This window comes from Pezoporus wallicus, unplaced genomic scaffold, assembly GCF_028554395.1.
Source record: "Pezoporus wallicus isolate ANWC-B61680 ecotype Strahan unplaced genomic scaffold, APGP_CSIRO_Pwel_v1 contig_5542, whole genome shotgun sequence".
In the NCBI taxonomy this organism is placed as follows: domain Eukaryota; kingdom Metazoa; phylum Chordata; class Aves; order Psittaciformes; family Psittacidae; genus Pezoporus; species Pezoporus wallicus.
This window is the reverse complement of record NW_026640165.1, coordinates 265,123-279,779: the sequence shown is the minus strand read 5'-3', so window position 1 is coordinate 279,779 and position 14,657 is coordinate 265,123. Positions and strand designations below refer to the sequence as shown.

General features: G+C 39.8%; 1 protein-coding gene and 1 long non-coding RNA gene across 4 annotated transcripts in view; one reads left to right on the top strand and one right to left on the bottom strand.

Moving 5' to 3' along the window:
* LOC130603823 (uncharacterized) overlaps window positions 1–11,915 on the bottom strand; it is a 34,355-nt gene extending 22,440 nt beyond the window's left edge. Inside the window, exons 1-3 of one of the 2 annotated variants that reach the window (XR_008973292.1) lie at window positions 11,454–11,915; window positions 9,248–9,352; window positions 25–160 (exon numbers count right to left, since the gene is read on the bottom strand). This is a non-coding gene — a long non-coding RNA (uncharacterized LOC130603823). Of the gene's footprint in view, window positions 1–24; window positions 161–5,488; window positions 5,595–9,239; window positions 9,353–11,453 lie in introns of those variants that run through there. The other variant, XR_008973291.1, reaches the window with a different exon arrangement.
* Window positions 1–14,389, top strand: part of RELN (reelin) — a 283,813-nt gene extending 269,424 nt beyond the window's left edge. The window contains exons 58-65 of one of the 2 annotated variants that reach the window (XM_057417875.1): window positions 63–136; window positions 927–1,088; window positions 1,434–1,591; window positions 2,431–2,650; window positions 3,663–3,860; window positions 4,254–4,352; window positions 8,570–8,575; window positions 13,245–14,389. In XM_057417875.1, coding sequence (XP_057273858.1) covers window positions 63–136; window positions 927–1,088; window positions 1,434–1,591; window positions 2,431–2,650; window positions 3,663–3,860; window positions 4,254–4,352; window positions 8,570–8,575; window positions 13,245–13,341 — 1,014 coding nt within the window. In that variant the 3' untranslated portion in view covers window positions 13,342–14,389. The remainder of the gene's footprint in view (window positions 1–62; window positions 137–926; window positions 1,089–1,433; window positions 1,592–2,430; window positions 2,651–3,662; window positions 3,861–4,253; window positions 4,353–8,569; window positions 8,576–13,244) is intronic. The other variant, XM_057417876.1, reaches the window with a different exon arrangement.
* The last annotated feature ends 268 nt before the right edge of the window (window positions 14,390–14,657 follow it).

Sequence of the window (14,657 nt, the reverse complement as noted above, 5' to 3'; positions counted from 1 at the left end):
ATTATATATCACATTAATGTCTACCTGAATTGTTATAGCAGCCAATATTATTTGTGCTATAGATCGTGGTTGGCTGTGAGGCAACTTCTTGTGGGGACCTGCACTCTGTGATGCTGGAGTATACAAAGGATGCCAGGTAATGACAGCAGAATATGTAGGCCTAAAAAAAACAAAATTATATTAAAAAACCTAGAGTGCTTTTGTTTATTAAAGCAATAACTTGGCTATTCATCTTGTAGCAGGATCTGAACAAAGCCTGTGTGCAAGCACTGGGATTTGTCTACATAACTCCCATAAATGTTCTTTGTAATTTATCCCAGATGTTGACAGATTCATGGCATTGAGTTTGCAGTTGCAGTAATGAGCATATTCCTGTTAAACATGTGCTTGCAGAAAACCACAGTCACAGGAAACTGTTGGCTTAGTATGATACAGGACCAAGTGGGACTTACTTAACTCTGAATTGTTTTTCAGCTAGTGAACAATTAATAACACTGTATCCTGTGTGGCTGTATAATAATGCATTATAATTTATAAAAGCGAAGGCATATTCTGTGCTGAAATGACTGTAGGAGAACATGAAGCAAATTCTGTTGGGACTCTTTTGAATACTGTAAGAGAGAGACTAAGGAAGAGACTCCTCAATAGTTCCTTCTGTCATGCCAAACCAGATGAGCTTTGGGACTCTGCTGTGTGTACCACCATCAAGGGCTTCACAGCATGAAAACCTAATGCTTGAAAGACCTCCCTGGTTGCAGCAGTGCTTCAGCTTCTCACTTCTTGTCTAGTTGTTCTACGGAACGAGCATGGAAACTATTACTGACAATCTCTTGGGTTTGTTTAATAAGACAGGCAATGCCATGACCTGCTTCCCTTTCAATATTCTTTCAGTTGTTCTAAGTCATTTTTTTGTTTGTTTCCTACAGGACAGACTCATGGCAGCTCGTCCAGACACACTGTCTTCCTTCCTCATCTAATAGTATTGGCTGCTCCCCATTTCAATTCCACGAAGCTACCATCTATAACTCTGTCAACAGCTCCATGTGGAGAAGAATAACTATCCAGCTGCCTGATCATGTCTCATCCAGGTAGGTTACTGAAAGGTCAGCTTTCTGTGGACTTACAAAGTGCCAGCTGTCTTGCTGGCACTGTTCACTTGGAACAACTGGTGAATTAAAAAATGTTTCTTTATTGGTGGATTTAAACCTGATACATAATTCATGTTTTTCAGAAAGCTTTTTATTAACAGAACTGGCTACTGCCAGTGACATAGCAGCTACCCATTCAGGGTGGGTCTTTCCAGTTACTGAAATCACAGCCCTTTCACAAGACATTTTTCATTTCATCTGCTGCTAGTGTATTTGAACATCACTGAACAGATGTGCTTAATTGCTAGATATCGTAATACAGTGTTTGGATTTTGGTATTTACAGTGCAACTCAGTTCAGGTGGATTCAGAAGGGAGAAGAACTAGAGAAACAAAGCTGGGCGATTGACCACGTGTATATTGGGGAAGCGTGCCCTAAGCTCTGCAGTGGCCATGGATATTGCACAACTGGATCCATTTGCATTTGTGATGAAGGATATCAAGGTTTCATTTCTTCAATTTCGTTCTTATACATCTGCTACAGTCTCATCTAGGTCAAAATTAAACACAAAAAGTGATATGTCTAAATTTATCACTGGATTGCTTGAGTAACAAATTCTAAATTAAAAATCTGTCAGAGCTGCAATTAACTATTCCTCCTTCCCTTTCTGGTTTGAGTCAGTAGTCTCTCCTGTCTGCATTGTATGTAAAGCCCATTTAGCCTTCAGTGAAGGCAGAATTTGGCTACCTGCCCACCCAAAAATGGCTTCCACCCTTTTACTCGAACGATGCACCCACTCCCATGGGATGTGTACATGGAAACAAGATGTTGGCAACTGGCACCTGTAATGGACTCAGTTCTGTATCATAGAATGCTATGTCAGAGCATTTGCTCTAATCCCTCAGTGCAGCTAAGCACATGTCTAATGGTACTTGAGCACCCTTGTTAAATTCTAAGCACTTTGTGGGAGTGCAGCCAGTGTTTATTGTCTTCCAAGAGAGTCTCAACTTTATAAGATCGGATGCCTTCCTGGTTTAGATATATTTCCCTTCAACTGGCAATTTGAGGTTTCTCATATAGGCATCAATGCAAAATAGGAGAAATGATATTGCAGTTCTTGAAGTTATATTACTGTAAAAATTAAGACTCACAGCCTCAGTCTTCTAAAAATGAATGCTGTACAGCAATATGCACATTATTAATAGATCTGCTGGTATACTCAGCCTGTAGTCACACTGTATATTGGGCCTCAACCTTGAATGGAATCACAATGAACTGTAACTCAATTTTATCAATTCTTTTGAATTTTGTGTGGTTTATAACTTCACTCTGTCATTTCTAGGTGATGACTGCTCTGGCTTTAGCCATGACCTCCCCAGTTATATTAAAGATAATTTTGAATCTGAAAGAGTCACTGAAATAAACTGGGAAACTATTCAGGGGGGAGTGATAGGGAATGGATGCGGACAGCTGGCACCCTATGCCCATGGAGATTCACTCTATTTTAATGGATGTCAAATACGACAAGCAGTGACTAAGCCTCTGGATCTCACCCGAGCAAGGTAATACTTTGAGCCTAAAAAGCTCTTTTAGCAGCTCATGAGAAAAGAAACTCTTCATATATTTGTGCAGCCATGTAGGCCAGTACTGATGAGGATGGACTGACCCAGCTGAACCATGCAGTCAGATGTGGCTGGCAGATAAACATTAGGGCTGGCATAATGCTTTGTGACTTTCATTTGAGAGATGGAGAGTCAGAAGGAAGCGATGTCAGATGAAAAGGTCAGATGTTTTCGTCATGCCCAACAGAGCACTCTCTAGTAAGCCAGCACTGACAATGAATCTATTGGCAAAGACTGGACACCAGACTGTCTGGACCAGTGCCTGATCTGATAAGACAAATCCCATGTTTGCATGTGCCTCCACGACAGTTATGACTAAAGATGCCATTAGTAATCACAGACTTATTTTCCTGTTTCAGTTGTCAAATAGAATTACACTCACCTGACAATAAACAGGAGTAACTTTTTCATCTGTTGAGCCTCTTTGGCTATGGAAAACCAAATGCAACCAGTCTGTGCTGGCTCTTAACAGAGTGACAGCTTTCTGGACTGGTTTGTTTTTAGCTGCCTAAAGGAAGATTAGAAACAAGATGAACTGGCAAACAGGACAGATGTAAATTAGGCTTTTCCTTTCTTTTTTGAACACCCACATACCTTTTTGGCACTTTATTATATTCAACCTTTATTTAAACCCCCCCCTTTTTTTGTTTTTTATACACTCATTTGCATGTTTATACTGTTTATCCATCTCAGTTTTGTGCGGATACATTGTAAAACTGGATCTACTGCCTCCAATTTTATGGCAATGTTATACATAGTAAACTATTACTTTGAAAGGGGAACTGTGTTTTAGAAATGCTGAGAACAGTTTATTTTGCATGTTAAAAGTAATGATTCTTGAGGATGCTCAAAGTTTTAATAAGGTAACTGCAATAAACCTGGAAATGCTATTGTTCTGGTTTGAAGGGGGTTTTTGTGTATTGAAAATATCTTTTCTCTCTGTGTTTTACAGCAAAATCATGTTTGTTTTGCAAATTGGAAGCATTTCACAAACAGACAGTTGCAATACCAATCTGAGTGATCCCAACACTGTAGACAAGGCAGTGCTCCTCCAGTACAGTGTAAATAATGGAATTACATGGCAAGTAATTGCACAGCATCAGCCAAAGGACTTTATACAAGCCCAAAGAGTGTCTTATAATGTTCCCCTGTGAGTACCCAGTCACATTTCATTACCTTTAAGTGCAGAAGATATATTTCTACTAAGAATCTATCTCTGCATCACTGTGCAAGTAAAAAGTTTGATGAGAGGGTAAACGAAGAAGAAAACTTAAGGGGAAGGCTGATCAATGAATTCCAGCCTAATGTTTATCAATATACTTGAAAGAAAAACAGGTTGCTTGTTTTAAAGATATGATAAAAAAAAAAAAAAATCCTTATCTCTGTGCATTTTTCAGCATTGTTTTGCATGTACAGTGTGTTGATATTCAGTGGTGTAGAATAATGCTTTAACTTTGCTCTCAGTTCTGTTGGGGGTTAAATAGGGATATGCAAAACACCAATAGTCTGGAGCTCTCACAGGCTCTTGTGTTTGTGATGACAGGGAGGCACGAATGAAGGGAGTCTTACTGCGCTGGTGGCAGCCCCGTCACAATGGAACAGGTCATGATCAGTGGGCTTTAGACCACGTAGAAGTCGTCCTGTGAGTATCAGCTTCACCTCATCCCACCCCATCTTAGAAAGTACTGAAATTCCTCCAGCATGCCATGAGTGTTAAACTCAGTAAGAATTGTTGTGGGCCAGGGAATCCTTTAAGAACCAGTCTTTGCTAATGCTCTGCCCTGACTGTAACTGTCAGTGGTTAAGATGGCCATGAAATAAGTGCCACAGCAGGGGTGTTGTGCATCATGGAAAAATGCAGGAGGGAAAGTGGGGCTTTATCACAACCAAGTATTGGTGTGGTCGTATAATACCAGCAATGACTATGAAAAAAATACTGTGCTGGGACATAAGAAAGGATGTTCCCGTTCAACACTGTGCTGCCATGTAAGGCTGATTTATATTCTTTCAAAGATACAAAAGAGTCTGCTGTATTGCTCTTTGCACAGAGTAATGTTGTTGTGCCTCTGAAAAATTTGCATTAGCAACTAATGCCTTATTCATTTCCTTTTTTAGTAAGAAGGATACTGTTCAGAAACAGGGTTCACTATATCAGGTTCCTATGGTCCGAGCTCTATATTCATCCCCTTGTCAAGATTTGACCAAGTGTCTGCACCCTCCTGATTCTCCCATTCTTGAGCTGGGTTTCGCTGGCAGCTAACCCGTTTTTCCTGTGTTACATCACGAAGAGATGACCTGCTTTTTCTCTAACACTTTAGTTCCAGTAGAAGTGAAATGCTAGTGGCTTCCCGGGCGGGAACTCATCGCTGACAGTGGTTGGCAGAGAGAGGCGTGCCTGCTCCATAGATAGGTTCAAACGTTCCTTTTATTGAAAAATGTAAAAACCAGCAATGAAGAAATTGGTTTTGGATGACCTCCAGACTCTGTAATTATAACTATGAGGTTTCTGAATAGCAGAGATACTGCAAGTAATGTTTTGTAACAGTAGCAAAGTCAATTAGTTGACTGCTAGCTAGCCCTGTTCTTTCCACTGAAAAGCACCAGCTTGCATGGCACTCATATCAATCCCAAATCAATCTGGCCCCAACAATGAGTTAATTGTACATGTTCTGCTGCTTTCACACACCTTGCTGGGCTCTGCTTCCATAACATTACGTTTAAAACTTGAAGGAACAGAGGGAGGATGTGATTCCTGGCTTAGTTAATCAGTGGCTGTAAGATGCTGCATTAGGAATGATATGGAAGAGTATGAACCTGCAGGAGGTTCACAGTGTTTAGAAAACCTTGGAAAAGGGAACTGGTAGTTCTGAAGGATCCCCATGTTCTTCTACCGTGCAATTAAAAAGAAAATATATAATAAAAAGGAAAAAAATCAGGTCAGAAAGAAAATGGAGCATAATGCAAGCATTGAATTAGGGTGTGTAAGTAGGAATAGGACAGATCTTTATAAAAGTGATTCTTAGGCTGAAATATGGAGAACTTCCTTAACAATGAGATCTGCAAGTTGTAGACTAGACACACAAGTTGAGTGTTGACAAGTCAACTATATGGGATATATTATACTAGAATGCAGACAGCAATAGGAATGCTACAGCAAGTAATCACACCTTACCTAGAGAAGGAATTGGATGTGCATACAGTGCCTCCTCCCTTCACTTCTTTATCTCTTGTTAAAGAGCTTTAATGCTCTTCTGAATTTTGGCCAAAATATCAGACTAGAGACAGAGAGTTTCCACCCTGTTCAAGTGACACCTGGTACAACCCACAGAAGAAGACAGACCAGACTGATTTCTCCTGTAACAAGTACTGTGAAATGTAGTGCCATGACAGCCCATTTCCTAGAGGCCAGATGTAGAGTTCTGCTCCCTGCTAACTACGATATTTGAGACGTGCTGCTCTCAGGAAAAGCAGAATTACCTGCTGTGGTACATCTGGTTCATATGCTGGCATGTGCTTAGACCTGACAGGTGGCTTCAACCCCTCTGTTTTGCTTAAGTTCTGTCTGTACCGGCTAATTCATCAAAATATTCTGTAGACCTCTTAAATTTTATTTGCAAGTAACCTGCCAAGGGTTCAATAAAGCCTTTACAAGGCTTTCTGAAAGGAGGCACACTGTTCCTTGTCAACAGATACTCCTATTTGGGGTTTCCTTTGGCTCTGCTGTTTCACTTGGCCACCTCACCCTGGTCACTTTACCCCCAGTGCTTGAGTTTCTTCACTTGTAAAATGATGAAGCCACTTGAGCACCTGCACTGAGTGCTTTCCAGCATACAGAAGGGAGCCTGGATCAGTGTCTGTTAGCACTAATCCTGGATGATCCTGCATGCACCAGGGATTCACACCATGAATACTATGGATAGGATTTTGCTTTAATTCTTAATATTCTTCATTCTCCAATGAAGTGCACAGAAACCTTGCATGGGCAGCTCTCTGGCAAAAGACAATGAGACAGCAACCCTTGAGCAGACTAAGGCCTGGAATAAGAGGGCAAGCAGGGAGAGCACCTGCCAGCAAGGAGAGCTGGCCTGTAGGGATGTAGCACAACGAAGGATTTTATTTCCCATCCAATATGGGGGATACCCCTGCCCCTCCTTACAGTGCTGACCCCAGGGACAAATCTGTGAATACCTGCATTCATGGTTCTACTCTTCTCAGCAATTCAAAGGTTTGAAATTGATTCTGCCACAGGCCCAGCTGCCAAGCCATAGTGCAGATAGCACTTAACAGCTGATGCACAGCCAGGGTCATGCCACTCTGCTCAGTCCAGTTGATTTCTGAGTCAAGGACCACCATCCTCTCACCAGCAAATACATTTTCAGAGTGCAATTTCTTTGTTTCCTTTCACTCCCAATCTAGTTTGTTGGAGGAAAAAATAAGATGCCAATTATATGTGCATGCAAAATACCTGGCAGTGATAAGAAAGGCCAAAGAAGGATGGTCTTGTATATGACTTAAAATCATTTCTCTTTTGAATGAATTATTTGAATGACTCATTAAAAAGCAGTATCATTAAGACTGATGCAGCTGCAAATGGTGCTCAAATTGAGCACCTCTTTTGAACAGGTGAAACACAATACCTGCTTTATTATGTTATACATTAAACTGATCTTGCCAATTTAACTACTTGCCAACTTATTTTAACAATGGCTGATGTTGGTCCTGTGGTGGGGAGAGGATACTAGCTGTCAAGTTCTCCAGTCCTTTTTAAAGCTAGTGCCTATTATTCCTCAATAGTGCAGCATTTTTTCTCTCTGTTCATAAAGAAAGCTTTGGGCACAACTCTCACAATTTCCATGTGGCTCTTCTTAGGATAAAAAAAGTATTTCATCCCAGACCTAACAGTGGTTTCCTGTGCTCCTGCACTTCTGCCCTAAGAAAAGCCATGTCCAACTCTGCATTTCATTTGCACATTGTTTTTCTCTGGAAGCACAGCTCTCAGCCTGTCTGCTGCACAGACACCACACACTTTTTTGCATGTGCATTTGGAGCTGCTATTTCTTCATGTATGGGGCAGGCTCTTACAAACCTCTCATAAACTTAATTCTGGTCAAAGGTATTGAGAACTAAGGAGTAATGATAAGCTGAATACTAAGGGTCTGGTGCTGCTTTCTTTGCACCCCAAAACTCATTCTGTGATCCAAAGGAATTTGAGTTCTGCAAGGAATGCAAGAAATATTCTCCCCACCTACTTTATGGTTAACTGTTGCATAACAGAACAAATCCTTCCATAGCCATCACTCCATGCTCTTCATTGTCAAGATATTACCACTTTTTTGGCACAAATGATTTAGTGAGAAATTATTGCAGTTGGTGCAAAGAATGTTATCCTTATTTTGCAACATTAAAATACAAATTATACATTCTAGTTCTAACAAGTGCTCATGTAGAAAAGCATTTTCATCTGCTTGTTTCAGTAAAAAGCAATGATTTGAAAAATGCATTTAAATTGAAGTATCAACACAGTGATGATAAACAACAGAAACAGTACAAAAATTAGGTAATGATCTGAATATTTACAACATTTATGCCAAATTTAATATGATGCTGTCTGTGCTTTTATGATGTTTTTATTATGTCTAAAAAGTGCATGCTGAATTTTATAAAAAATACATATATAACATTGATTTGAAATATCAGGAAATAATTTGTTCAATTTTTATTTTCAAAAGAGATGAAAAGTCGTATATTGCCTCTAAACCTCATCAGGGTTTTATGACTAATCACAGTGCTGCATGCATTGAAAGGCATATTCTAACTTGTGTTGTATTTCATTGTTTGCTGTCATTGGTTTTACACTAGAATAAGGTAAGTAATTTCCCTGAATCAATAGAAAATGTATGTTTCTGTTACAGCTACAGCTCTTCCACAAAGTTTTGTCAATAATTGGTTAGTGGAAAAATCATTTGTACTCTCTGAGATGTGCCATGTAGCTCTTGAGGGCCCTAATCCTGCAGCTCTTCCCAAGGGAGCACTGAAGTTAAACTCAGCAGAAGGTGTTCAGCAGATTACCCCATACCATAGTGGGAATTTCACTGAGGTTGCAGTGAGAAGGATTTCTCCTTCTCCTGCAGTTTATCAAGACCCAATGGAAGGCACCTAGTGCATTGCATGGGTGACCTCTTAGTTCCAACAGGGAATTCCCACTCTTTTAATGATCACAGAGCTGAAGCCAGAGCCAGGTAGTGTATGTGAGTGAACCTGCATGGTGGCATAGCTCATGAGACACACAGTGTCTTCCTGGTAGTTTTTGTTTTAATCTTTCTTATAACTCTGCTGCTTTGTATTGTTGCAGTTAATAGGTACCACTAATCAACACAGTTACTGAGCTCTGGATTTAACTCTTGACCTCACCAGAGCCAAAGAACATTTCTCATTGATATGAGCCATCAGGACTTCAGTGAGAGCACATGACGTTTCTCATTATAGTATCCCCCTGACAAAGCAAGCATTTGTCATTCAGCCTCAAAACTTACTTACCCCAAGACTAGTCCCAAAAGGCAACTTTTGCTGTTTTCTAAGGCCTTGTTCATGTTTCATCTTGTTATACAAATATTTTTGTTTCTATTTGGTTCCTATTGTGCCCTGTCAATTAAAAATAAAAACACTTTTATACTGTTTTTTTTTTACCACTTATTTTTCATTCCATTTGGCCATGTTCTATGTAAACAAAATCAAAAAAAGAAAACAATAGCAAAAGCATGGTAAAGCCTTTTATCAGTCTGTGAAAATACAAATTAAATTTGTTATTAATAGTATTGAAAGCATTCTTAAATCCACCAAATGCAGCCATGCGTAAGTACTCCTACAAACTATAGTATATATATTTTTAGCATGATTTTATAAAGCACTGTCTGTCTTATACAGTGCTTGTCTCCTATCAATATATAAAAATAATTCAGAAACATAAATATATACTTTCTGTGATTTTGTGAATACCAGACTATACATACTATACAGTATGATACTATAATATATGGGTTATACATACTTACCTATAGCAAGAGTGAAAATCATACCATTTTCTATAGCAAGCATGAAGTTTTTATGTGGCATTCCAGTAGTTGGAAAGTCTATGTCAGACGTTGGTGGGGACAAATTTAACCATGTCAATGGAAGTTAAAAGAATAAGTTCTTGAGAATTCAGATTTCTCTTATTTTTCATACACTGCACTGCTCTTGTGGTCAGTGTGAGACTATATGTTTCTTTGTAACTTGTTGATCATATAAAATAACAAAGCAGAATGATATATATAAATAATAAATAAATCTCTTTTAAGTCATTAGGTAACCCTTTCTTTGTTCCTTTATTCAATTCTTTCTTTTCCTTTTTGGTTTTGTTTTTTGTTTGTTTTTTTTTCCCCCTTTGTTCATTATTTTAAACATCTTCATCATAACTTTAAGGCCAGATACAAAATGGTTAGGTGTTTGAAGTGAAATGGAGGCAAGATGCACCTAGCAGTGTCCAAAAGAAGCCCTGAAAACCTCTGCTGACATGTTGCTGAATGTGAGCAGACCAAAGGCAGGAGGAAAATGCAGGAATGTGAAGGCCCCTGGGCCATGAACTGTAGCTCAGCATGTGCCCTAGCTGCCCAAGCCTTGCCTAACCTGAGGCTTTCGCAGTCAAGCTCAGTCCTAAATTTAACTAGGTCTAGAAACAGCATTTTTTTCATCCAAACACATTGACAGGCTCTGATTGGTCCCATTTACCTACAGCAAAGCCACTCAGTTTGGGGCTGTGCTCTCTCCCATGTCCCTGTCTCCTGTATTTCAACTGCAGAGCAGCCTTCTCCCTGCAGATAGGTGCTTCATCCTCACTTAGTGGTTAGGCTGCTCTCCTGAGAGGTGGGATGTCACCTTGAAGGCCCTGTGTCTAAGGAACCACCCACATACCAGGCAATGGGAATTAAAGGGAAGGCAAGATTAAGACCTCCTTCAAACCTCATGACCAATGGCAGCCACATTCAAAAGCGGGTTCAGGGTCATGATTTCCCTCCTGCCTTCCTCAGTGAGGCACTCAGCACTGGATTGAGTGTGATGTTCCTCTGAGGTGACTGCAGGATCAGAATAAAGACTGGTTTTCAGTGCTTCTTTGCACCTGAGCTACCAGGTGGCATTAAAACTACATAAAGCTGTCTCACACAAAACTCTCACAAATCCTTTTCACTTGAAGAAGTCAGGTGAAACTCAGGACAAGTCAGCCTAAAACATTAACTCCTCTCTCAATTGCCAAATGCTCTAGAGCTGTGCTTTCCTGTGGGAATGCCAAAAGTCATGCTGAGTGTAGATCTGCTTGCTTTTGCTGTCACCAGGAGCTGGTCTTTGTTTCATTCTTGTATGTACATTCCAGTGGCCAAAAAAAACCCAAATTATCAAAAATTTGCAAGCCTTGGAAAATCAGTCAGGAAGCAACCTGGATTTCCTTAGGGGCTTATACTTTAGATTTTGACACAGCTGCTTTTATACAGTTTAGTCAATTGTGTTCTAGATTAGCTGTTGAAAAGGGTATAATTTTGTTATACAGATTTTTTTAGAGTAAATTAGTATACTGCAGCAAAAGACAGCTTTGCAGGATCATATGTATTTTGCAACGCATGCAATTATCCTTTTTTCCTAAGGGCCATATTCACTAAAAGTAGGCTTATGCACTAGAGAGGAAAGTATGACTGGTATGAGTACTTCTTACCCACAGAGAAAACTCACAAGTGAAAACCTGCCCTGGTTTCAATGGGAGATTTGTTCAGTGCAGTGTCTACTCCAGGCCTTTACTTCACCAATCACCTTTAAAATCTTATGGACTTTTTGCTTTGGAGGGTTCTGATACCATCCAGTCCTTTGGAGGACAGAGGCTTAGGCCAGCCATTCTTCTCCCACTGCAAGACAGACATAGAAAGCACAAGGTCCTAGGTAGGTAGGGAGGATTATGACAAAGCAGGAATTAATCTAAGACTGCACAGATTCATTACAGTTTTTCAGCTCCTTTTCACTGGAAACCAAAAGAAAGTTTGGCCATGGTCACCAGCAGTTCCTCCTGGGAGAAGCTCCTTACACCCTATGGAATTGTCCTTGGGGTCCGCATGGTCTCTGCTCTGATCTCTTAAAGAAGCTGCATCCTCTGACTGTATCTATGGGAGTATCTCATATGCTGGTTTTCTGTGCAGAGAAAGGGGGTTAGGTGGCTCTAGCAGCAGTATGTGATACTATTTTTATTTTTAAAGGCATTTCCATAGTCAAAAAGTCTTTCTTGTGCCCTGGGACTCTACAGTGCGTAGTTCACAAGTCACTGCCTCTCATAGCAACATCTCAGCTGCTTAACACATCTGGCCAAGTGCTCTGCAAGTTGCAGGTCTGAGAGGAGACATCCTTTATCAGAAATTCAGCATACACAAACTTTTTCATTCTCATGTAATTCTGAATGCAGTCTGGCTGTAGATTTCTGTAGGCCTGTATTTGTGTGCATGTACTAGGGTTCTGGGTAGGTATATAGACAAATCAAGAAAAGGCATAGCCAGATGAAGGTTTGTGGCTGTTCTGCAGTCCCCTGCCACAACAGAGGCAGGGGGATGTAGAGGATCTGCACAGTGGGATGTGTGGTGCTGCACATGCAGTTCTCTCCAAGGTGTATGCAAGTCTATCTAGGCTATAAGTTGACTCACAAGAATGCACCACAGACGCTGTAACTCCCTTTCCAAAGCTGTGGAAATTTGGAAACTGAAGCCAGTTAGGTGGGTTTCAGGTACCAAAGTCCCAGACAGCCATGTAGTCTGCCACTGCCCTCACAATTCTTTCTTCCCTCAATGGGAGAAGTAGAAACCTATGTTAGGTGTGATGGGTCTTGTACTTGTCGTGGTTTAAGCCACCTAGGAGAGTCCTTTAGGTAGGTCTTCTGAATGAATATTCCTTCTTCAGCTAGACTGCAGTCAGGTTCTCTTGCCTGGTCTCCTTCCAGACATGATGATGCTTATTTCTGAGATCTTCCTTTAATTTTGGGTGGGGTTGTATAAAGGAGGGAATCATTAAATCTGCATAAAAGTGTTGTACTTCACTTCCTATATGGTAAAAGTGGAAGATAATGGAGTAAAGCTTTTCTTCTGTTCTCAAGATAAAGCAGTTAATGGCAGAAGACAGAAGAATAACTGGAATATAAAACCATTGTAGAGAAATGCCATGTATTGAATGAAGTGCATACAGCTTTAGTGAATCTGGCCCTGGGCAGCACAAATATTCATTAGCTGAAACCTCTTAAACTTTCCCTAAAACTATGAATTGTAAATAAAAGCAAAGTGGGACAGATTCTCAATTGCCTTCTACCTCACTGTTGTATAAATGGTGCTTTTCATGCTACTGTACACAGGCCTGAAAGGTCAGGCAAGGACAAAGAAGAATCTGCCCCACTAGCTAACTGCTCCAAAAGAATTTAAAGTGAGTATCAAAGACACTGACAGTCTTCTCTTCCCCTGCCCTTTGATTTTAACAGCACTCGCAAACAAAATTACATGATGAATTTTTCACGGCAACATGGGCTCAGGCATTTCTACAACAGAAGACGAAGGTCACTTAGACGATATCCATGAAGAAACGAGAAATTTATTTTTTTTCCTCCCAACATGTGATGTGTTGCTTTTCATTCTTTAAATCTAGCACTGCGTCTGGTATCAGGACTTTTCTGCAACTGGCTGGATGAGTAACTGAAAGCCTTTCTCAAGACAGAGTGCACACCACTTTTTCGCACTGTGAACTAATGAGAAGTGACTTATTTTCTCATAGGTAAATGTTTTAATGTTGATGTGTCTGTGAAAATTGTGATCTGTTGTAATATCAGTTACAGTGGCAGTATTGGAAGTAAGCAACTAATTCTGTTTAACAGGAAAAAAAAACGTTTAAGCACAAAGACTTTTCAGATTTTATGTTTAAAAAACCCTACATACTAAGTACAGAATTTAACATTCTTGGTCACATAGGTATTTAAGTGCACTGTACTTCAGCTCTGTGTCATTTTATATGATTAAGTTATCATTGTTTGTCCTCTCTGTATTATCTTCTACAACATGACACATTGGCACTGTATTTACTTGTTTTGCTGTTGTAATACTTTTGCTGCTGATTTTTGGGCTATTTACCTTACAACAAAATGTATTAAGAAGAAAAATTCGAAGTACCTAATCCAGAAGATGATTGCAAAAGTAGTTGTAAAGGCACTGATATCCTTCAGTCTTATTCTTTAATATGTCTGTGGGTTAGCATTGTTTTGTGTATAAAAAAAGAATGCTTGACATTAAACTTTTTTCTACTAAGGAGCTGTGGAGGAAGCCCCAAACAGAAGTTCCCAATTTCCTATATAAATGTAGTCAGTTCTCTGCAACTGATTTACTTACAGTAACTGCCATTTGGTGTCTGTAGTAATGAAGTGATTTGTAAACAGTGAACGTTTCATCGTGTTCTCTTTGGTGTTTGTTTCTATTGCGGGTCATGTTTGTATCTTCTGATAAAGTTGTATCTACACCAGCAACGTTATAATGCCCCTATAGCCCTAAACTGTCTATTAGCATAAATAAAATGCTTCACTTTATGGTGAACCAAGCTAAAGATCCATGCTTCAATAAAAATAATGTCAATAAAGAATTCTGATGTTAGACTTTTCAAGCCATGAAATCATAGTCCAAATTCTTTTGCTAAATACCTAGATTTTAATGCAAACATCAATGGTATTTTTTAATATTTAGTACAGCACTCTTAATAGCACTTTGCAAATAACATAAACCAAGAGATCTTCCCAGTCTCACCTGTGGGCTTAACATGGTCATCGGAACAGGTCCTAGTGCAAGGAATAAAATGGGACCATGGACCAATACACACTCGTCCATACCTGCAAACCCAGTATGCACTGTGC